The 25,217-nt window shown below is 35.8% G+C and overlaps 1 protein-coding gene across 4 annotated transcripts in view; it reads right to left on the minus strand.

Moving 5' to 3' along the window:
* DMD (dystrophin) overlaps positions 1-25,217 on the minus strand; it is a 2,284,432-nt gene that overhangs the window by 1,559,178 nt on the left and 700,037 nt on the right. For all 4 annotated transcript variants that reach the window (XM_063634262.1, XM_063634265.1, XM_063634264.1 and 1 more), the window contains exons 10-11: positions 8,612-8,800; positions 7,784-7,965 (exon numbers count right to left, since the gene is read on the minus strand). In XM_063634262.1, coding sequence (XP_063490332.1) covers positions 7,784-7,965; positions 8,612-8,800 — 371 coding nt within the window. The remainder of the gene's footprint in view (positions 1-7,783; positions 7,966-8,611; positions 8,801-25,217) is intronic.

Genomic DNA, 25,217 nt, shown 5'->3' on the forward strand with positions numbered 1-25,217 from the left:
AGTAAATATTTCAGAAAGTACCTAATATAAAGTTCCCCATCGAACAACTAGAAATGAAGGAAAATGTTCGTTTTTCACAAAAGTAAACATGCACTAACATTTATTTATCTACTTAATGGAATGTGAGAAATAGTATTGTTTTTATAGTGAATTCTATGAGAGAATTGAAAATGTGTCATTGTTTTCAAATCCTGATCTATTTTTGTCCTCCATCCATATAGCTGAACAGTATAATTATTAATATTTTTCAACTATCAGAGGCAAGATTAAACTTAAAATGCAAACACATTTATTTTCATTTTGAAAACATAAATTCAGTTTAGTAACAAAAACATAAAGAAGCTGTGTGGCTGGATGCAAAAGATTCTTGGCCGGGCGCGGTGGCTCACGCCTGTAATCTCAGCACTTTGGGAGGCCGAGGCGGGCAGATCACGAGGTCAGGAGATCGAGACCATCCTGGCGAACACGGTGAAACACCGTCTCTACTAAAAACACAAAAAATTAGCTGAGCCCAGATCGCGCCACTGCATTCCAGCCTGGGTGAAAGAGCGAGACTCCTTCTCCAAAAAAAAAAAAAAAAAAAAAAAAAAATATCTCTAGTAAGAATAGGTAATGTTGACACACTGAGATTATATTCATTTATATGGCAACAGAAGCTCACTCTCAACTTCAATGATTTTGGCACTACATAGCATCTGGCACAGTGCCTGGCATGTACTAGACACTCAATAAATACTTCTTGAATGTATAACTAGTACAACTTAATTATGAACAAGACATAGCTTTGATATTTCTGATTGGGAATTTTTGTACTAAGATTAAAATGTCAACTTCTATTAAATCTGCTCTCTGAGATAGTCTATTAATTTAATTTGAATTGTTCCAACCCCTGGCTGTTACCCAGTTCCAAAGCCACTTCCACGTTTTCGGGTTTCTTTATAGCAGCACCCCACTCTCTGCAGTACCAATGTACTGTACCAGTCTGCTCTCATGCTGCTAATTAAAGACATAACAGAGACTGGGTAATTTATAAAGAAAAGAGGTTTAATTGACTCACAGTTTGGCGTGGCTGGGGAGGCCTCAGAAAAAATCATGATGGAAGGGGCAGCCAAAGGGGAAAAGCGCCTTATAAAACCATCAGATCTAGTGAGAACTCACTCGCTATCATGAGAACAGCATGAGGGTTACACTCCCACAATTCAATCACCTTCCATCAGGTGCCTCCCACGACACATGGGGATTACGAGAATGACAATTCAAGATGAGCCAAACCATATCAGCATTATTTATCTTTGCGAGAAAGCATTGTTTTAGAAGATACTGCTCTCTCATTTCTGTGAATTCCAGAAATTTAGCTTTCCTATAACTTAAACTATGAGTCACATGCATTATATTATTAGTACAAGAGACGTCCACATTTAGCTGCATTATCGCATTTTTAATTATTTACAGAAAAAGTATTATGACCATAATCCATTTGCAACCTAACCAAATGTCACGTTATCATCTATAAATAATTCCTACTTCTTCTTAGTCCAATAGCTAATTATCAACACTCATCAACACTCATATATTGTCTCTGTTATATATTATTGCACCAGAATATTGCTATTTCTTAATCACCCATGAGGTATGATATCAACATATGAGGACTGAATGAAATATCAGCACCATTTATAGAGCTTCTGAGAAAGTAATTAAAATATTTGGCCCACTTCACTTGATAGAAAAATAGGAACAGAAGATATCTAAGAAGAGGTTTACAAAGAAGTTTGGATTTCTACTCTGTCTTAATTTCAGTTAGATGAGTGCTTCTCACATTTAAACTGATCAGGGATCACATGGGATATTGCTAAATTGCACAGTTCTGATTCTGTATATATCAGAATGAGAGCTGAGAGCCAGCATTTTTAACAAGTTCTCAGGTGACACTGATGCTACTGGTCCTACACCACCTAGATTTGCAAGTTACTATTGCTATAACATTATTGGAAGAAGTAAAAAAGAAAAACCAATGAACTTACCAGACTGTGAAATAAATTCACAATTAGGAGCTTGAGATTGTGCACCTCCAAAGTATTTACTGCAATGAATTCAATTCCAAGATTGGAACTACCTGAATAACTTAATTTAGTTGTTCATCTATTCATTCATATATTGACATGTGCAAACTTCTATTCACTGCACTTGGGAGAAAATAACCCACTCATTTGTTCAGCATCTCCTTTTCTCTATCCATTCTCACATAAGCCATCTTATTTCCAGAGTCAAATAGACATTTGTGGGGGGGAAAAAAGAGATGAGCCATATTTGTTAGATGTATTTTTCTGTCCAGTCAAAGCATTGATGGTGATTCACAATTATTTTCCATGTTATGGCTTGTGTTTCTACCCACATACTATTCATATCTCTCCTCCTGCTGATATAAACCAAAAAGCACAACTTCACTTGGCCTCCTGACTTGCTTTCATTTTTTTCCCTTACCGTCACAGAAGTTTTAGTTTCTGCCTTCATGTCCTAACTACAATTATCAGAAAAGTTGATGGAACTTGCTGTGCTTGACTTTGAGTCCTTGTAAAAATGTCAGTAAATCTTTTTTGCTCTCTGCAGGTTACATTTTTCAATCAAATTAATTAGCTTATTCATAGAGAAGAAAATCTTCTGTTTTCCCTATGCCAGTTATCTTCTTGCACTTCCACAGTTGGAAGTTGTGTGTTTTTCTTCCCTCTTCCGTACCTCCTACCATCCCAAGTGTATTCCACAGCAATAAAACAAAATCATTTGGCTTACTATTCTTAAGGGGTTCTAACAAAACCACATCAATATTCTCTTGTTTTAATCATTATAATTATGAAAGCAATGGCACTTAGTTTTCTCATTTAAATCTAATAAACATTGGTAAAGTTTTGTAATTGACCAGTATCAGCATGTGCCAAACTCATTTGTGACTGGAGATGTGTTAATAAACTTCTTTAGGCCGGGCGCGCTGGCTCACGCTTGTAATCTCAGCACTTTGGGAGGCCGAGGCGGGCGGATCACGAGGTCAGGAGATCGAGACCACGGTGAAACCCCGTCTCTACTAAAAATATAAAAAAAAATTAGCCGGGCGTGGTGGCGGGCGCCTGTAGTCCTAGCTACTCGGAGAGGCTGGGGTAGGAGAATGGCGTGAACCCGGGAGGCGGAGCTTGCAGTGAGCCGAGATCGCGCCACTGAACTCCAGCCTGGGCGACAGACCGAGACTCCGTCTCAATCAATCAATCAATCAATCAATAAACTTCTTTATTGTATTAGCTTTTACCCCATCATAAATTTATGTCCATGAAAGCACCAGAATTCGAGAGAAAATACAATAGCAAGGAAAGAATCAGAGTGTGGTTATGAAGGAGAAAGAAAGGAGGAAGTATCTGTATGGTTATTTTTCCTCACATTCCTTTGTAAGCATATTTTTAAATGTTGCAATTGTGAAAAAATAACGGTAAATGTAATTCTAATCATCCTGCTCATACTCCCTTATCCCCATACAAAGGACCCACAACTCTACCCTTTGGGAAAAAAATGAGCGAGGCAATTAGAAAAGGCTGGAGAAAAAAGGTAAAAAACATCTATGAGGGTCAGTTTTGGTAGCTCATGTCTGTAATCCCAGTACTTTGGGAGGCCAAGGTGGGAGGATCAGTTGAGGCCAGGAGCTTGAGACTAGCCTGGGAAATATAGCAAGACCTCATCCCTACTAAACATTTTTAAAAATTTTAAAAATTATATATAAATTATTATAAAAAATATATGAAATATAATTATATATAAAATTATATAATACTTTCTATAGAAAATATAAAATTATATATAAAAAGTGACATGGTATGGTAGATTAACTGACAGTTCATCATCTTATTTATCACAATAATCTTTCTTTAAATTTTATAGTAATTTTGCATTCACAAACTAACTTTTTATACCCTATCTCACCTAGTATCTTTTAGAAGTATGTCAGCCTCATGAAACTATTTCTGTTTTACAAAACTATAGTAGAGAACATAAACGAAAAGTATATTGCCCCAGTTCACATAAGTAAGTGTCTGAGAAAGCAAGCTCTTATTCCTTAGGCAAACTGGAGAGGATTTTACATAAGGGAAAAATCAGGGCACGCTATTATCTTTGTATTTTTAATATTTCTCGTTGTGTATAATTGTTGATGGTTTATGGGATAAATATTATTTCCTAGATGCAACATGTATAATAGTAACTGTAGGCACAAATCAAAGATGTCCATTTCCAAAGGAAAAAGCATTTTTACTGTCAAAAGAAAAAAAAAGGAACTAAAACTAAACAAAGAAGTGGTTTCTAAATTAACTAATTGGATAAGATACTAGAGTATACTTTTATCACAACTACCAGCTGGTCTAAGACACTACTGTGTCTTAACTGGCCAGCATCACTGGCCTAATAACTGTCCTCTCTTCCTCCAGTGGCCTTACTGATAGGTTTTCTTGACCTATCTCTCTTCTACATAAAATCTGATAGCTCTGTCTTGCACTTGGTCTAGAATTCAAAGCCCTTATTCAAAGCCCTGGCCGACACTACAATATGTAATCAGTCTCCTACCTATATTTCAACCCCATCTCAGACCTCAGCCATCTAACTTACCACCCTGCAACTCTCCAGGCCCCCTGGCCTTTTGGTTCCTCCAGCAAGCCAAACTGTCCTTATTTTAGGGCCTTTGCGTTAGCTGTTCCTACTCCGTGAACTACACTTCCTTGTGATCTGCAAATAGTGGTACCTTCTTGTCATTCAAATCTCAAACTAAATGGTACCAACTTCCAAAGTCTTACCTGGATCACAAAGTCTAAAGTAGCCCCCTCAACCATTCTCTATCACATTACCTTTTAATCTCTTCAAAAAGTATATTCCTATCTGGTATTTTTCTTGTGTTCTTTTTTTTTTCTTGGCTGCCAGCCTCTCCAGTATATGTTTCATGAGATCTGGGGCCAGACCTTGTATGATCATTATTGACTCTCCAGTGCCATTAATTGTTTTTCATAATGTATTCTATTAATATTTATTCAAATAAAGAGATATATATGTATATTTTATATATGTGTGTATCTCACAATGACTATATATCAAACATAATCTGATTGTTGCTATTAGGTTGGTACAAAAGTAATTACAGTTTTTCCCATTACTTTCAATGGAAGAAAACACGATTACTTTTGCATCAACCTAATAGTAAATATGTTGGTAGATAGGATTTAAAATTACTAAGTGTAAATGTTCATAGATTTTAGTGATAAGCTTATCTGTATTTATAAGAAGTTTTTAACTTTTGTTATATCAACTTAGAAATCATAGCATAGCTTTGGATATACTTAATATGCCTAGACAAATGTTAATTATCATCTCTCTAATCGCTAAACCAAGGCTTAGGCAGGAAATAATGGCTTCCGACCGGATCTATCAAAACCCTGTCTTAGGTAGAGAGAGAAAAGAAGTATCGATGAATCCATTTTTGTTTACTAGTAATCTTCTACTTTGACGTAATCATATATTTAGGAAAAAAATAGGTAATGCTCCAAAGTTGAAGCTAATCATTGATATGACCATGATAATGGAAACTTAACAGGTTATAATATATTTGAAGCATTAAGTAAAACCTAGATTAGTTTTTTTAAAAAATACTGACAATACCCTCTTTTCATAATCACGTTTTTTGTTTCCTCCCAAAAAATCTTTCAAAAATCAGGTTCAGCAAAGTTTACATAATGCCTTATCTCATTAGAATTTAATAGGTTTTATGCATGAACAGATACAAAGTTAGTGAAAGTGGCAAGGAAGACTGTTATTTATAAACTCTCATATTATTTCTCAATTTGTGTTGCTCAAATAATGCTTTGTATATACATTTTTAAGGAATTTTCCAGAAAAGACTATGTGATAGAAGTGGTTACATGTACGTGTCTCATTTTAAAAACTCTGTAAGATGTTTTAGCAAAAGCTGTATCAGCTAGAAGTCTGTCCTTGCCTTCTTGATAATTATTCTAAAAGCTGTAACACGTACCAAAGCTCCTGAATCTTCCCTAAGGACAAACTAATTTTTTATGTGAATCTCAGCTAGGTGGTAATACTGCCATTTTAGCATTTCCATTCTCTAGTGGGATGAGGATGAGGAAATTACACGCACACACGTCTACGTGTCTGTCATCCTTCACTTAATGGCAGATATCCCTTGAAAAGGGGATTTTTTGAATGAACATCTTTTTAAATGTTAGAGTCACAGATAAAAGACTTATTTTATGTTTCAGATAAGCAAAGAAAAAGTTGCAATTTTAATTCCAGGAGGAATTCATATTTTCTTGCAACTCAATTTCACACAGCAGTTAATTAACTGATGAGTATGAATAATTAATGCCATAATGTTAGTCTTATTGAAAATGGGGAGTATAAGAACAATGAGAGCATTTAGCTTCCAGGAGAGGATGGAAAAACAGAGTGCACAAAGGAGAAGACACTGGTGGTTATTATGGCAAGGGCAGTAAAAGAGGAGGTTGGATTTTCAAAACTTTCTAATTTTATTTGAGGTTGCTTTAAGTTCCACAGATCACTGCAAATCGAAGTTCTAACATGAAGAATGTTGGCATATGACCACAGTAGGCAGCTTATATCGTAATATCGATAAGAGATGGAGTAAATTAGTGGACCTGGTAAACACTGGGGGGTGGGCAGACTCAACAGTTATAATATGATTATTGTACCTCTCACATCTAGAGGTAGTGACAATCATCACCGTGATCACAGCAGGCGAATAATATCAATATGCATAGACTAGTATCTCCTGGCTTGGAATACATATATAGTTATGAAACCTCTATCTTATATGTACCTTATTTATTCTTTCAAAAGCCCTGAGCTTAAAAATGTGTTTTTCCCCTCCCTAATTTCACACTATAATTCAGTACTGGAATACCAATCCTTCTAGCATATCTAATGTGTTTCCTTGGTCCTATTTTTAAAGCTTTTAATCTTCATAAATAATAGTTAAATAAACTTAAGGCATTTGGACAATTTTTCTAACTTAATGTATTCAAATCCACAGTTGGCACTTCATTTCTTTTCATTTAAAAATAAATCTATCTTGTCTTGATAGGCTTCACATGAATATACACACCTCACAATATAAATCACAGCAACATATCCAGAATGATGAGATCTGCTTGTTACCTTTATAAGAAATATATCATTTTTAAGAAATGTCTCAAAACCTCTTTTTTATACAGTCAATATATATTCTTAAGATAATTCACAGCCATACTGTATTTGAATAAGAATTTCCCAAAACGTTTGAATAATGTTTTTCAAGAGGATTTCCATATATAGATGAGTAACTCTTTAATATTTTCAAGGGCTTTTTCTTCAGAAGAGAAGTTTCCTTTCAACTGTAGCTAATAGGTGATTTTATGTACATAATCTCCTGTGCATGCTTCTGTGCCTTTTCTAGTTACATTTTAATTTTTGGAGGAAAACATAGAAAATAATAACTATGACAGAATTTTGGCAACTCTTAAAACATAGTTCTGTAGATAACAGTGCATCTAACATCTGCTCTTCTAGTTATAAAAGTGAAAACCAAAATGTTATTTCCATGAAAATCCAACCACAGCGTCCCTTGAAAGAAAGCTGTGTGCCTTGGGAACAAACCGAGAATCGTAACTTAACCATCAAACCACATCAAAATAATCAGAAGCTTCCAAAACTTGTTAGTTTTCTTAATTAAAAACAAATAAGGACTTACTTGCTTTGTTTTTCCATGCTAGCCACCCTGAGGCATTCCCATCTTGAATTTAGGAGATTCATCTGCTCTTGTACTTCAGTTTCTTCATCTTCTGATAATTTCCCTGTTCCAATCAGCTTACTTCCCAATTGTAGAATATTACCAACCCGACCCTGATGGGCTGTCAAATCCATCATGTACCCCTGACAAAGAAGGAAGTGAACAATTGTAATTAGAACTCTAGGTAAATCAGTGTGGTTTTGAGTTTTATTTGTTTGCAGTTTTAAACTTGTGGCCCATTTAGATTTATATTCCCAGTAAAAGGAATTTAATTCGCATTTGCAGAATCCCAAAACCACTTTTAATATGAATTAAGGAAAATTATCTTAAGTCAACTTCTTCAGAAGCAGGCCCCGAGATAAGGATTTCAGTGCAAGTGATTTATTAAGGAAGAGCTCCCAGGAAGTTCTGCAAGGGAGCTGAAGATGGAGGGAAAAGGACAGGGAAGGGAAAGAAGCCAAACAAGTGTATCATCTCAGGAAAAGTCTCCCACTGAGCGAAGTTAAGGCCAACACCATACATCGACTCAGGAATATAAGTAATGTCTCAGCACTGCCTTGACACAAGAGAAAGGAGTTGGGCTTTCATATTCCTGTTGGCCAGATAGAAATGCCTTCAATGGCTGCTCTCCAAAAGAGAACTTCAAAATCTGACTGGTGGAATCCCAAACACATCATAATAACTAAATTTCCAAAATGCAAGGATGTAAGAGAGTAATTGAGGGAAAAGGATGACTTGCCACTATAACAAGTCATATGTTTCGTTTTGTAAATTAATGTTTTAGTTTACCTCATGAGTATGAAACTGTTCTTTCACCACTTCCACATCATTAGAAATCTCTCCTTGTGCTTGCAATGTGTCCTCAGCAGAAAGAAGCCACGATAATACTTCTTCTAAAGCTGTTTGGTAACGGTCCAGGTTTACTTCACTCTCCATCAATGAACTGCCAAATGACTTGTCTTCAGGAGCTTCCAAATGCTGCACAATAAAATAAATTGGGTGTTACACAATTAATGTCTTTGCAGACTGTTCCAGTACATTAAATGATAAATCGAATGAAATATTTAAAATGCTAGGACTCTCCACCTGCATTATCAGACACAGGAACAGCAGATACAGACAACGGTGAGCTTTCATTTTAACTTCCTCATGCATACATCAATTTTCAAATAGCAGTCAAAATCCACACCAAATTAATATTGTATTAAAGCTCTTCTAGAGTACTGGAAGGAGTAAATTAGTATATCATCTCATGTTGCTTTTTAAATGCTATAAATATTGATCTGTAGGAATTTTCCTCCATTCTTATTTATAATAACTTACACATACATTATCGGAATTATATTTACATACCTTTGCAATGGCATTAAAGGAAATATCTCTTCCTGAGAGGCCCTAGGTAATATTTCCAAATGTTTATAAACCAGTAAAGGTATCAGTAAGAAAACAAGCAGGTAGAGGAAAGGAAGGCAAAATTTAGAAAGAAAAAAAATACCTCACCCACCCATCTAAAATTTCTAACAGCATAATGACTTCTATTATTTAGCCTTTATTTCCAGAAGGCCACGATTTAAATAGTAAGACATTATCTTAGAAGAAGTAAAATATGAAGTATGCTTTACCCAATTTAATGAGCAGGACATTAACTGAGATTGCAAATGGTTGTCCTGGAATTTCTATCTGGATCCTAAAGCCAAGAGCAAAGTGTACAAAGCATCCATAATTCTAAAGAGAAGATGGAGGGTACCTGTTAAAAAATTGCTAAGAAGTGATCACAAAATTGGTCTCACAACCCTTAATCCACTATCTAGCTTAAAGGTGTGTAACAGCAAGCAAGGAGGTCGATTAGAAAAACCTGTTGATAAAGGCTTCCTCTGGAGAGGCTGGAGTCCTCTGCGAGGCTCTAACTTCTCCGCATCTGAAGCCAAGTAATAGAGACAGGGTGGCTGGTTTACACGACCTCTAAACCTGGCCATATGTTTGGAGAGATTTGCATGCTACGGGAACCATACTCTCAAGTGATAGGAGAGGTTTCTTGGGATAACCTACATGTCTGCTGCATTAACCTAAAGGCATTAATCAAGGGCAAAAATTTGAGTGAACTAGTAAGTTTGCAGGAGGTTTTGCTTTGGGAGGAGTGTACTCCTTGTAGGTCGCTGGGCTTCAAAAATCCTGAGAACATGCTCAAGAGGGATTTTGCTGAGGTCAAGGACATAGGCATACTATTTATGGAGGTGAGCAGAACAAACAAATATTGGAGAAATATTTGTAGAGGAATCTTCTGCATTCCACAAATATTGCAAGCAAGCACAGGGCCCCCTAACAAACAGGGTTTTGTAAAGGAACCAAAGAGCAGGGTAGAACAACAGAAGCTGTTTGGGGGATTTGATAATCTCACCTAGAGAAAACTCAACCTTTGGTGGCTTTCCCCTGGTGTGTATGCGCTGCATTTCCTGTCCTTCTCAGATCTGGGATTTAACCCACTAAGCTGCCAGCACCAACTTAGTTGTGCTCTTCTGATAAATGCTCAAATTTTGAAACTTTAATATTTTAAATTTCCCCAACTGTTAAGTCCTTCGAGATGACAAGGCAAGTGGCAGTTATTGCTATGGCATTTTCATCAAATAATGCACTCTTTTTCCAGTTTATATAAAAGTGGCAGAGAGAGGCCATCCTGGTAAGTCAAAATCACCCAACTTCATCATCTCAAAGAGGCTAAGTGCTCTCAAAGAGCTATTTGCATGGGACCCTTGTCTAAGAGTAAGGCAATTTCTGAAGGTCTTAGGGATTAGAACTAGTTCCATGGTGTATCTTTTCTGTCTCAAAATACTATTAATAATAACTATCAAAATCAGCATTAAGGGGGAAGATGACATAAAGGCAGCCTGAGAGATGTGCACAGGTGGAACCAGCTTCATGTTTCTGCAACCTGAGCAGTTGCACAGGGCCCTGAGCAAAGAAGAAACACACGCCTCTATTATCTGCTGATACTATCCTGAAATTGTTAATAATTTTATTTTTGAATTAGTGTTTTAGAAGTGAAGTCCACTGGGCCATGAAGGATGCACATGAGCAGAGGAGACAGGTGGTGTACTATGTGTATCTGTCCTATTTGCACATAGTATTTTCAATGCCCTAGAAGAACAGAAGTCTGGTGAGCTCACATTAAGTTTAGTAAGATTCAAAGAATATGGCATAAGAGTGTTATGTCTATAAGTGAGTAAACAAGGTTGCGGGCAGCCCTGGGAGATAATGCTTCCTATCTGAAACAGACCCTGCTTCAAATTCAGAAAGAAGGCAATTCTTTCAAGAAAATACAAACGACCAAGAAACCCTGTGATATCCTTTCCTACTCCTGTTATGTTCCTATATGGACCAACCACTTATGCTAAAATTGATGACATAGAAAGAAAGGAAATCTTGTGACTTTGGGAAAGTTACTTAGCCCTGCATAAGCCTTAGTTTCTGCTTATGAAAAATGGGAACAATAATACTTCCATATTAAGATCGTGGTAAGAAATAAACAGTGCATAATGCACTTGACAGAGTGACCTTGTATAAGAACTAAATAAAGTATGTTATGGCTGTAATTATTATCCAATTCCTATGTATAGATAAGAAGTATTTTGAAGCATAAATTGCCCCAAGGTTACCTTCTTAAGTCACTGTTCCGGTTTCAAGAGATGGAAAATTATTGTCGAAAATACGCCCCCAAAAATGTGTAAGAGCAAACATTATTTAACTCTTTTTGAAATCTGAACCTCAACCTAGCTCGTATTTAAGAGTTCTTAAAAATCATTAACAATCTTGAGTTCAAATAGTCTTCTGCAAACGAAGCATTATAAACAGCACTACTACTCAAGTAACACAACATTTCACACTGTGCAATTTGAATCAAAATATTAAACACTTTATGATTTATTGATATTTACACAGGATTGAATTGTGGAAGAAAATATGAAGGCGTATCCTTATACTCAAGGACATGACATCTAGTACTCAAATTCTGAACCTAAACGTTTTGTCTGAGGATGTGCATAAAACAAAAACATTTCAAAGACAGTCTTCTTAAAGCTAAATTCAAATCTGAATAAGCTATGCAAAATTTTATATTTATATCCATCAATTCAACTATATATAGAATTATAACCAAAATTTTAATTTAAGATCTGAGTAATTATTTATCTAGATAGACTATTGTTTTTCAAATTGTAAGTCATAATCCATTCATGGTTCATAAAATCATGTTAGTGGGTTATGACTAGGAATATTTTAAAATTAAACAAAAAATATTAGTCTGTGTCACTTATATAATACTAAGAATTAGTCTCAATTTTTGTTTCAGATGTGCATATGGGTTTATTTAGATATGTACATGTATATATGTTCTAAGGTGAGATTAAACTTTCTTCTGCAGTTTGTAAAACAAAATTGGAAATGGCTCTAGAATTTCAGACTAAGCAAACTGATGAAAAAAGAAATTTGCTTGAATTCTACATTTGTATATTTTCCATAGAGACCTTGAAATAAAAGACATTTTAAAATAAAACCATGTTTAATCTGAGAATTTGGAAATAAAGATATATAAAGAGGCTTATGCTTTGTTTCAGCACCCCAAAATGTTATCATCATCACAGAATTCTACATTGCAGCTAAGCTGGAGATCAGTTCATACATGTCATGGCATCAAATGAAGAGATTTTCTAGGAAACTTGATTTTTGTTGTTTATGGATCTATTCATAAGAAAGATAGACCCCAATCGTTTCATGAATGAAGATGCCAGTACCATCAACTGGAACTAATTATTTTTCCGTATGCCTCAATCCTATTTTGTCTTTATCACAGTAGTGTATGTTTCTCTTCAGTACCTTGGGCAAATAATGATTATGACGAGAGGCATAACAATTAATGGATGAAAGGATTCTGTTGTTTTTTTTCTTTCCCAAAATTGAGTACACTCAAATTTACTCAACGTCATCCACAGAAGTCAGAGGCTTAATTACTGCCTGTTAGATTAAGGAAGTACTAGATATTGTCACCTATGTTCCTTGAAGACATTGCTCATTAAAAAAGGTGGAAGAGGCTGGGCACGGTGGCTCACGCCTGTAATCCCAGCACTTTTGGAGGCCGAGGCGGGCGGATCACCAGGTCAGGAAATCGAGACCATCTTGGCTAACACGGTGAAACACCGTCTCTACTAAAAATACAAAAAAATTAGCCAGGCATGGTGGCAGGTGCCTGTAATCCCAGCTACTCGGGAGGCTGAGGCAGGAGAATGGCATGAACCCGGGAGGCGGAGCTTGCAGCGAGCCAAGATCTCACCACTGGAGTCCGGCCTGGGAGAAACAGCGAGACTCCGTCTCTTAAAAAAAAAAAAAAAAGGTGGAAGAGTGGAAAGGAGAAAGGTAAAAAAAAATGAGGGATGATAAATGACTGTTTTAGTCCAGCAATGTCTACAAAACTCTCTAGACACTCATTTCTGGAGACAATTTCTAGTCATAATTTGTAGTCGTAGAATTTCTCTGACTAGAAATTGTTCTAATAAAGTAAACAGCAATAGCCTTGATACTTCACAATATATAAATATATTTTAAAATCCAGTTTACTATCTGTCTGATCTTGGGTATTTAACCTCTCTGCATCTCAGTTACTCCATCTATAAAACAAAAAAAATAAAAATATACGTACATAAGGTTGTTGGAATGATTAGATGAGATAGTGCATATAAAATGCTAAGCACATTCTAGTTCCCAAGAAATGCTCTGCAATACCTGTGTTTTGGGGCCAATGTTCACTAAAATGACAAATGATTTTTATGAGGAAATCATTGAATGAGCTCTGTGTGTTTCTGGAAGCAAGATTTGGGCAATTCAAACTGAGATAAGTAATCAAGTGGCTACATGTAGGTAGTGAAACCAGCAGTCCAGGAAACCACAAAGCTCTTAGAAAATATAGCTGGGACACTATGAGAGGACACAGTATATCACTGAGCAGTTGACGTCACTGATAAAATGGATTTATTTTTGCAATTTATCTAAATTCAGCCTTAAAATGTGATATGAGTTTTAACCTGGATCAAAAACAGTTTTATTGTTCCTGAATGCATAAATGCTTCAAGAACATTTGGAAATTTTATCATTCTTAGTTCATTTAAACGTATCATTCTTCTTTTTTATGGAGTCTAAGTCAATGCATGGATGGTGAATTTTTTGGTGTATTCTATAATCTTTTTACCCCTCAGTAAAAGATTATTTCTCAGATAAAGGATTACAGAGGGATAACCGAGCAGTTCTTTCACTAAGTAACAGAAGAGCAGTTCTGAAGAACCAGGATTAGTACTTGGAAATATTCTTGCCACATTTCAGCTGTGTTTTCTCACAGATATAACACGTAAACCAGGGTACTATTCAAAACATAAAAATGATTACTGAAGTGATTTATGAGAAAGTAATCCATCATGCAACACTGCACATGACATTGAATCTAATGACACTATTAAATAGGTAATTTTTAATATTGATAGGGCCTGAAATTCAGTTCAAAGTTAAGCCCTAATGAGGATTTAGGAAAAATCATGGCCTACTGTTAGGGCAACAATAAACAACAAATACAACTACTACTACATATATAATAGCAATAACAACAGCTGCCATTATTTATTGAGTACTTAGTGTCAGTCAATTTGCTAATCACTTAATATGCATTATATCATTTTTCACTACAACAGATCAGGGTGACAGAGATTAGTAGGATGAGGAAATGGAAACAGAAAAATTAGGTGACTTGCCAAAGGTCACAAAGGTAACTGGTGGTTCTGGGACTTAAAACCAGGTTGTCTGGATTCCAAAACACATCTTTAGCACAATATGATCAATCTCTTTCAATGAAGAAAATGAATTAAGAGTCGAAGTAACAGCACTTTTACAAAATATCCTAATATACCTTATTTGTTCTGTTTTTTTGAGATGGAGTTTTGCTCTTCCTGCCAAGAATGGAATGCAATGGTGGGATCTCGGCTCACTGCAGCCTCCGCCTTCTGGGTTCAAGCCATTCTCCTGCCTGAGCCTCCTGAGTAGCTGGGATTACAGGCACACATCACCACACCCGGCTCATTTTTATATTTTCAATAGAGACAGGGTTTCAACACATTGGCCAGGCTGGTCTCAAACTCTTGACCTCAAGTGATCCGCCGACCTTGGCCTCCCAAAGTGCTGAGATTACAGGAGTGATCCATGGTGTCGGGCCCTCATATAACTTCTTAAAAATAAGTCAAAGTGTATTTTTTCTTTATTTCCACAACTTCAATCAATGGTTTGGAAGCTACTAGGAAAATACCTCGTCTTCATTATGTTGCTGAGTAGGAAATCAAATGTCAAGTCTAAATAATGCATGCGAGTCACAGACACTGATATCACACTGAGGAAGATACCAGAATACCAGAAAGACAGCAACGGGATACAGCCCAGATGGTAGTACAGACCCGGTAAGTCCTCCATTATGCATGATTTCCTTATTTCACACTGCATGTCTATATCAAAACATCTCATGTACCCCATAAATATACACACCTACTATGTAGCCACAAAAATTTAAAAAATAATTTTAACAGATTTTTAAAAACACAGATACGCAAACAGCAAAAGATGTCAGGAGACGCTGAGCAAAAATTAAAGCTAACAAATTCTTTCTAAAGGAAGGCATGTGTCAAGTCCACAATTTGAACTCTGTACCTTCTGTTAATCCTATGATTTGCCTTTGATGTTAAATGTCAGCAAATTTAACACTCTTCACTATTGCAGAACCACTCACAGAAATGCTACATTGTGCCTAGATGCTCTGTTCAAGAAGACAAAAATGGGTATAACATGTGCACATATGTGGGTATTTTAGTTTTTAAAAATCTCATTCTATAGCCTATTAAACAAGACGTTCTGCAGCCAAAAACATTAATCTTTTTATACTTTAAGTTCTAGGGTACCTGTGCACAACGTGCAGGTTTGTTACATATGTATCCATGTGTCATGATGGTGTGCTGAATCCATTAACTCATTATTTAACATCAGGTATATCTCCTAATGCTGTCCCTCCCCCCTCCCCCCACCCTACAACAGTCCCCAGTGTATGATGTTCACCTTCCTGTGTCCATGTGTTCTCATTGTTCAATTCCCACCTATGAGTGAGATCATGTGGTGTTTGGTTTTTTGTCCTTGCGTTGGTTTGCTGAGAATGATGGTTTCCAGCTTCATCCATGTCCCTACAAAGGACATGAACTCATCCTGTTTTATAGCTGCATAGTATTCCATGGTGTATATGTGCCACATTTTCTTAATCCAGTCTATAGTTGTTGGACATTTGGGTTGGTTCCAATTCTTTGCTATTGTGAATAGTGCCGCAATAAACATTCGTGTGCAAGTGTCTTTATAGCAGCATGATTTTTAATCCTTTGGGAATATACCCAGTAATGGGATGGCTGGGTCAAATGGTATTTCTAGGTCTAGATCCTTCACGAATCGCACACTGTCTTCCACAATGGTTGAACTAGTTTAGAGTCCAACCAACAGTGTAAAAGTGCTCCTATTTCTCCACATCCTCTCCAGCACCTGTTGTTTCCTGACTTTTTAATGATGGCCATTCTAACTGGTGTGAGATGGTATCTCATTGTGGTTTTGATTTGCATTTCTCTGATGGCCAGTGATGATGAGCATTTTTGCATGTGTCTTTTGGCTGCATAAATGTCTTCTTTTGAGAAGTGTCTGTTCATATCCTTCACCCACATGTTGATGGGGTTTTTTCTTCTAAATTTGTTTCAGTTCTTTGTAGATTGTGGATATTAGCCCTTTGTCAGATTAGTAAGTTGCAAAAATTTTCTCCCATTCTGTAGGTTGCCTGTTCACTCTGATGGTAGTTTCTTTTGCTGTGCAGAAGCTCTTTAATTAGATCCCATTCGTCAATTTTGGTTTCTGTTGCCATTGCTTTTGGTGTTTTAGACATGAAGTCCTTGCCCATGCCTATGTCCTGAATGTTACTGCCTAGGTTTTCTTCTAGGGTTTTTATGGTTTTAGGTCTAACATGTAAGTCTTTGATCCATCTTGAATTAATTTTTGTATAAGGTGTAAGGAAGGGATCCAGTTTCAGCTTTCTACATATGGCTAGCCAGTTTTTCCAGCACCATTTATTAAATAGGGAATCCTTTCCCCATTTCTTGTTCTTGTCAGGTTTGTCAAATATCATATGGTTTTAGATGTGTGGTATTATTTGTGAGGGCTCTGTTCTGTTACATTGTTCTGTATCTCTGTTTTGGTACCAGTACCATGCTGTTTTGGTTACTGTAGCCTTGTAGTAGAATTTGAAGTCAGGTAGCATGATACCTCCAGCTTTGTTCTTTTGGTTTAGGATTGACTTGGCAATGCGGGCTCTTTTTTGGTTCCATATGAACTTTAAAATAGTTTTTTCCAATTCGGTGAAGAAAGTCATTGGTAGCTTGATGGGGATGGCATTGAATCTATAAATTACCTTGGGCTGTATGGCCATTTTCACAATATTGATTCCTCCTATCAATGAGCATAGAATGTTCTTCCATTTGTTTGTATCCTCTTTTATTTCATTGAGCAGTGGTTTGTAGTTCTCCTTGAAGAGGTCCTTCACATCCCTTGTAAGTTGGATTCCTAGGTATTTTATTCTCTTTGGAGCAATTGTGAATGGGAGTTCACTCATGATTTGGCTCTCTGTCTGTTATTGGTGTATAAGAATGCTTGTGATTTTTGCACATTGATTTTGTATCCTGAGACTTTCCTGAAGTTGCTTATCAGCTTAAGGAGATTTTGGGCTGAGACAATGGGGTTTTCTAAATATAAAATCATGTCATGTTCAAACAGGGACAATTTGACCTCCTCTTTTCCTAACTGAATACCCTTTATTTCTTTCTCCTGCTTGATTGCCCTGGCTGGAACTTCCAACACTATGTTGAGTTGGAGTGTTGAGAGAGGGCATCCCTATCTTGTGCCCATTTACAAAGAGAATGCTTCTTCCAGTTTTTGCCTGTTCAATATGATAGTGGCTGTGGGTTTGTCATAAATAGATCTTATTATTTTGAGATACATCCCATTAATACCTAATTTATTGAGAGTTTTTAGCATGAAGGGCTGTTGAATTTTGTCAAAGGCCTTTTCTGCATCTATTGAGATAATCATGTGGTTTTTGTCTTTGGTTCTGTTTATATGCTGGATTACATTTATTGATTTGCATATCTTGAACCAGCCTTGCATCCCAGGGATGAAGCCCACTTGATCATGGTGGATAAACTTTTTCATGTGCTGCTGGATACGGTTTGCCAGTATTTTATTGAGGATTTTTGTGTCGACGTTCATCAGGGATATTGGTCTAAAATTCTCTTTTGTTTGTTGTGTCTCTGCCAGGCTTCGGTATCAGGATGATGCTGGCCTCATAAAATGAGTTAGGGAGGATTCCCTCTTTTTCTATTGATTGGAATAGTTTCAGAAGGAATGGTACCAGCTCCTCCTTGTAACTCTGGTAGAATTCGGCTGTGAATCCATCAGGTCCTGGACTTTTTTTGGTTGGTAGGCTATTAATTACTGCCTCAATTTCAGAGCCTGTTATTGGTCTATTCAGGGATTCAACTTCCTGGTTTACTCCTGGGAGGGTGTATGTGTCCAGGAATTTATCCATTTCTTCTAGATTTTCTAGTTTATTTGCGTAGAGGTGTTTATAATATTCTCTGATGGTAGTTTGTATTTCTGTGGGATTGGTGATGATATCCCCTTTATCATTTTTTATTGCATCTATTTTATTCTTCTCTCTTTTCTTCTTTATTAGTCTTGCTAGCGGCCTATCAATTTTGTTGATATTAACCAGCTCCTGGATCCATTGATTTTTTGAAGGGTTTTTTGTGTCTCTACCTCCTTCAGTTCTGCTCTGATTTTAGTTATTTCTTGCCTTCTGCTAGCTTTTGAATGTGTTTGCTCTTGCTTTTCTAGTTCTTTTAATTGTGATGTTAGGGTGTCCATTTTGGATCTTTCCTGCTTTCTCTTGTGGGCATTTAGTGCTATAAATTTCCCTCTACACACTGCTTTGAATGTGTCCCGCAGATTCTGTTATATTGTGTCTTTGTTCTCATTGGTTTCAAAGAACATCTTTATTTCTGCCTTCATTTCATTATGTACCCAATAGTCATTCAGGAGCAGGTTGTTCAGGTTCCACCTAGTTGAGCGGTTTTGAGTGAGTTTCTTAATCCTGAGTTCTAGTTTGATTGCACTGTGGTCTGAGAGACGGTTTGTTATAATTTCTATTCTTTTACATTTGCTGAGGGGTGCTTTACTTCCAACTATGTGGTCAGTTTTGGAATAAGCGTGATGTGGTGCTGAGAAGAATGTATATTCTGTTGATGTCAGGTGGACAGTTCTGTAGATGTCTATTAAGTCTGCTTGGTGCAGAGCTTAGTTCAATTCCTGGATATCCTTGTTAACTTTCTGTCTCACTGACCTGTCTAATGTTGACACTCATTATTGTTGTCTCTCATTATAGTTGTGTGGGAGTCTAAGTCTCTTTGTAGGTCTCTAAGGACTTGCTTTATGAATCTGGGGGCTCCTGTATTGGGTGCATATATATTTAGGATAGTTAGCTCTTCTTGTTGAATTGATCCCTTTACCATTATATAATGGCCTTCTTTATCTCTTTTGATCTTTGTTGGTTTAAAGTCTGTTTTATCAGAGACTAGGATTGCAACCCCTGCCTTTTATCGAAAAACATTAGTCTTAATTCCTATATTAAAAAATGGCCCTGGCAAAGATTGCTCATCCTCCACTATGTATCTGTCTTCACCCTTTATGTAATATTAGAAAGTTTAGGGGACAATTTCACTATCTAGAAATGTAACTACAGTTCCCACTTTCCCTTGCAGTTAGATGTGACATGTAACCAAGTATTGGCCAGTTGGATATAATGCATGCAACTTCATCATTAAGACCTAAAAGGGCATAGATATGCTCTCTTCTTTGTCCTCCCTCCCGAAGGTCGTGATACACACATGAAGCTGGTGAGCTATCCTTGACCGTGACTATGAAGACAGTGTCCCAAGGGCTGACCGAAAAACTAGGCAGAAGGACTATGGATCCCTGAATGAGCAGAGGCCTTCCTACAAGGCCTCCATCACTCCCATCTACCACACATTTAAGAGAAATAACTCTGAAAGAGAAATAAACTCATTTTTTAGTTCATCCATCCTTGTGTTTTTGTTAGTGCCACAAAACCTACAGCCATCTAATACACTGATATACTCTAATTTTCTAGCAGCTGAGATTTTACTATAAAAATGTATCTGTAAAAGCTTATATGTGATTTTAAAATAAACTTTCTAATATAAAAATCGATGTCTCGCTAATACTATACTCTCTCTTTCTCTCAAACATACTCTCAATGAAGGTTCCAGTCATTTTGCTTCATTATTTTTTAAGTGACATAACTTTATATATTATGCTAACCTTTACATTGTAGGAGGGCAGGGCCTCTGACCCCATGCCTAACAGCACAGCACACAGATAATAAATATTTACTAAATTATTCGGGTAATTTTAATTTCTCATTAAAGGTCATTTGTGCTTCCAATTTCAGGTTTTATATAAAATATGTTTTAACCAATCAATACCTTGAAAACGGAGTAATATGACATAAAACATTCATCATTTTAAATATATATGTCTTTCCAAAATTCCTATTCATATTTCATATATGTGTGTATACATATATACATATTCACAGACATATATAGTATACAAACTTATATGTGTGTGTGTGTGTGTTTTCTTCCTCTAATTTCTCTAATTCTACCATTTATATCTTTGGGTATACATTTACTTTCTAACTTATTTTATATTTTATTCCTTTGTTTTTAACTGCACTTCCCCTGAGAGTTTCTGTCTTGGCTATTATACTCCACACAATAGAATATTTCTCATAAAATCAAGAAGGAAGAAAAAGAAATAAGCTTTGTTATGGCAAATTCTGCTAAACCAATGGAAGGTCAGAGAGAACATAATAGAAGATTTAGATAAATGTACTAGAACAATTTAATAATCCAATATAAAAGATTAATTTTAAAAGCAAGTTTATAATAAAATTTTGGTAAACATCAGTAAAAAAACTTTCTCAGAAATTGATTAGATGGCACGTGAAAGATGTCCAGCCTAGTGATTTCTTTGTTCATATTGTTTCATATAATTCTTACAAACACCCTAAAAGTGGGACCTATTTCCAAGATGAGGATGAGGAAATCGAAGTCACACCTATGAGGTGTGGGAGGAAAAATGGGATCCCCAGTAAACCAACCGACATTCCTTGGCTGACAGAGATTCATAAAGTCCAGAGAAGAAGGATGAACATAATAACTCTATACTATTTGGGGGATATTTCAATAATTTTAAAAGTCAGTATTTGGTTGGAATTCATATGAGTTGGTAATTGAAACGAGATTTTGTAAAAGTACTAAATTTAATTTAAAATAGGATAGTTACAAAATGTCTCCATAGACCAAATAGATTCTTAATGTTATTTTCCTTAATCCTAACCTTAACAATTGAATTAATTTTCAAATAGGCCTCATGCAAAAACACCAAGTCTTATTTATTTTAATCAGTCATTTATAAATAGGAAAAAAATGATTCACTGGATACTTTTAAAATAAAAAATAATTCAGAAGTAAACTGCATTAGACAAGTGGTTTTTACTTACCGAAAAAATCAAAAGAAAATACATATATCTGGTGAAAACTTAAATAATATTCCTCTAGAATGACCGTAGTCCATAGAGTTTGTAATTGCATATACAAATTAATTGTGAGCTATGAAGAGAGCCTAAACATATACATTCCCATGTTGCCGGTTTTGGAATTTTGCTTTTTTTCTCATCATTTATAATATTCTTAGCTGTTTACTCATTTATTCCACAAGTCTATGTGTAAAGAAATTAGAAGTTAGCACAAGAGATTTCCCCAAAATATAGAAACTTATCTACACTTACACTAATCCTAGCTTCTTCACTTCATGTTTCAGTGAAAATCTTATTCTTCCTATTATATGATCCAAGACTCCTTAACCTTAAACTTTTTTCTGTAAAGGGCTAGATAATAGGTATCTTCAATTTTGCAGACCACTAAAGGCCAGATGCCCCCACTCAGCCCCATCACTGCAAATTGTAGCCCCAAAGCAGCTGGAGACAATACGTAAGTGAATAAACATGCATGTGTTCAAATAAAACTTTATTGACAAAAAACAGGTAGCAAGTCTATTTTCACCCTCAGGCCAGATTGCTATCTCCTGATAATCAAATTGCTTCCCCCATTTAAACTAATTCTCTGCACTTCTCACTGTTGATTATCTTTCCTCTCTCCAGTCTTTCCACCTCCAATTGATTCTCATTGGTCACTTTCCCACTCTACTGCATGTCCAAGCTAGCCATCTCTAAAATCTCACTGCTCTCCCCTGCCCTACCTCCGTTGCTGTATATAACAATGTCTCAAAGAAATCATGCTGCATAAAACCAGTGGCCGCATTCGGGAAACTTTAAGTCTGTCTCACTTTGGAGTAAAATAAACATGAGGTCAAATTCAGGCTCTGGAATTTATAGGTAGTGTATAATTGAACTTGGTAAAGTTTTTCAATTTCACACTCTTGGTACACACCTGACAATAGATATGATACTAATTTAGAGGGTACATGTAAGGCTCACAGATAACATACGGAGATGATATTAACATTCAGCATCACCCTTTGCCACTCAACTTTTATAAAATCACTTTCATTGCCTCATTGTTCTTATTTAGTGCAACCCAGAATAGAGAAGAACTAACAACATCAAAGAGAAGATTGGTTCAATTAGATTTTAGGTTGTAAAAATATTCTACTAAATTGACACATCTTTTCTAAGTAGGTAAATTTTCTCCAAAGACATTAGCTATATTCACCTCCTTAACGTACACCAGGTGCTTGGTTTATCCCGTTACCTTTCACATGTATCACTAAATTCTGTGTGCTTTCTCTTTAGTTATGTTACATACCTCTGTCTTTCTTCCTTATTCCTTAAAAAAAGATGTGATATGTCCTTCATAAGAGAGAGAAATCCTTATGGGGGAAGTAATGGGTAGCTTCCTGTCTCTACTTCTTGGGCATCTATAGTGCCTCTGTGGGATAGTTTCATTATTAAAATTAGGGAAATAATATAAATAACCAGTGAGCTAATTAGGAAGACAATTGTAAGGGTGTGATTGTGGAAATGGGGAAGTTCTTTTATAAGAGGTGATATAGCATCTCAGAAGCCTCACGACAGTAGACAGTTTATTTTGTTCAGCGCCTGACATACAGTATAACATACTAGATGTTTGTTGAATAAAATAATGTATCTCTTAGCATATGACATGTAACAATATTCCATTTTACTTTACACTGATATGAGGACATTTTTTTCCTAAGAGAATTAGACCAAAGCATCTTTCCATGACAGAGCAGGGACAAGAAATGACACAAACCCCACCTCTGTTTATTTCACTTACTGCCTTCTTCAATGCAGTGCTGGCTTCCCTATTCAAGGAGAGAGATTCTTGGTTAAGGACTTCAGAGCCTGCCATTTCAAAGAATGGTACTCATTCTTGGGAAGACTCTGGTAGATTTCATTAACACATGCAAATTCCACCCTCTGCCTCAAGGAAAGTAATAAAAGTCCTCTATCCTGTTGGCTGAAAGCAATGGGAAGTTCTTCAATTTTATCATTGGCTCCTAATAGGAGCAATCACACTTCAGGGTATCTCCCTGTCCCATAGACAATTGAAGCTTTTGATCTTAGGGTTCATAGAACTGAGAAGAATGCGGTAAGTCTTTTCCATTTCAGAAAAATAAAAGTATGAAACCTTTTGATAAGTTTCCATTTCTTGTTATACCAACATTTCTTCTCATATTTTTAAGTAAAAAAACTCAAAATCAGGGTGGGCTAAGTGATAAGAGCAATCACTTCTGATTTGGTGAAGATACTAAAAGAGGGTTAAAGCATATGTACAGATATGTGTACCTTACAAACTGAGGCAATGGAAGAATGAGTAGAAAAGCGAAACAGAAATCTAAGTGAGGTTTAACATAGAAATAAAATGTCCTAAAGTCTTAAACAGAGACAAAACCTCACTGAAAGTTTTCACTTATAATATTTTTAAACAGATTTGACATTTCTTTCCATTTATTTCTGTAGGTATATAATATTTTATAACTGACCTATTTATAATGGGACTCATATCAAATTACCCATTTTTAAAATGCTCTCTCCATAGCATGAATATTTTATAAAATCTAGTCTCTTTCTTAATATTGTTAATACAGAAGCTTCACCTTGAAAGATTGAAGGTTTTTTTCTGCTTTTGGAAATAATTTGAGAAATAACATAGTACTCACAGCCACTTGCCAACCCGAAAATGTTCAGCATTTATGCAACACTTGACTTTTTCAAAAATAAAGTACATAACTCAATCTTTTCAACTACTTTGCCATGAGATGTCCAGAACATTTCTGTGTAGTAAAATTGATTTCCTAGGTTACTCTGATTTTATTGAAAAAGATTTTAAGTATTCTACTACTTATGATAACATAATCTATAAGCACACTTTAGTGTTCGTATGCATAGCAGCACATCAAGAGCACCAGAAACGCTAATAAATAAGAAAGCCCTGACATTATGCATCCTATTAAGGATCTCTGATTTTTCACAGTAGATATCAAGTACCATATATTTTATCAAATTATCTGAAAACCTGTATATTAAAAATTGGTAAAGTTTATTTCTTTCTTAATTCTTAAATAAGAATATGAAGAGACATTATAATATGTTCTTCTAGAACCCCAGTTCATCATGTGTACCTCCTACGTGGGTGCTATCCACTGTGTAGACTTTGCTTTAACTTACAATGCTTTCTTCATCACCTAAATTCTGTTACAATTTACCATCAGAACTGAAGTATAGTGAATTAAGTGGTTACCATTTGAGAGGGATGGTGTAAGCACTCCACTAAATCATCTAATTTAACTTCACAACATAAGGGATGATTATTGTCTACATTTTACTATGAGGAGACCTGATTCATAAAGGTTAGAAACTTGCCTAAGGTCGAAGAGCTAATAAAAAGCAGAGATGGGAACTGAATTCAGTATCTGTCTCATGAAATCCTGAATATTAACTTGTTGCCAGACTTTTTTGTAATAACTCAAGGGGAAGAAACATTTCCCAGAGATAGCTAGATTTATAAAATTTCATTTAAAAATCAAAATATGCCTGGGGGACAGAGCAAGACTCCGTCTCAAAAAAAAAAAATCAAAATATTATAATGTATTATATTTTATGTGAATG

The sequence above is a fragment of the Symphalangus syndactylus genome, chromosome X (assembly GCF_028878055.3).
Source record: "Symphalangus syndactylus isolate Jambi chromosome X, NHGRI_mSymSyn1-v2.1_pri, whole genome shotgun sequence".
Lineage (NCBI taxonomy): Eukaryota > Metazoa > Chordata > Mammalia > Primates > Hylobatidae > Symphalangus > Symphalangus syndactylus.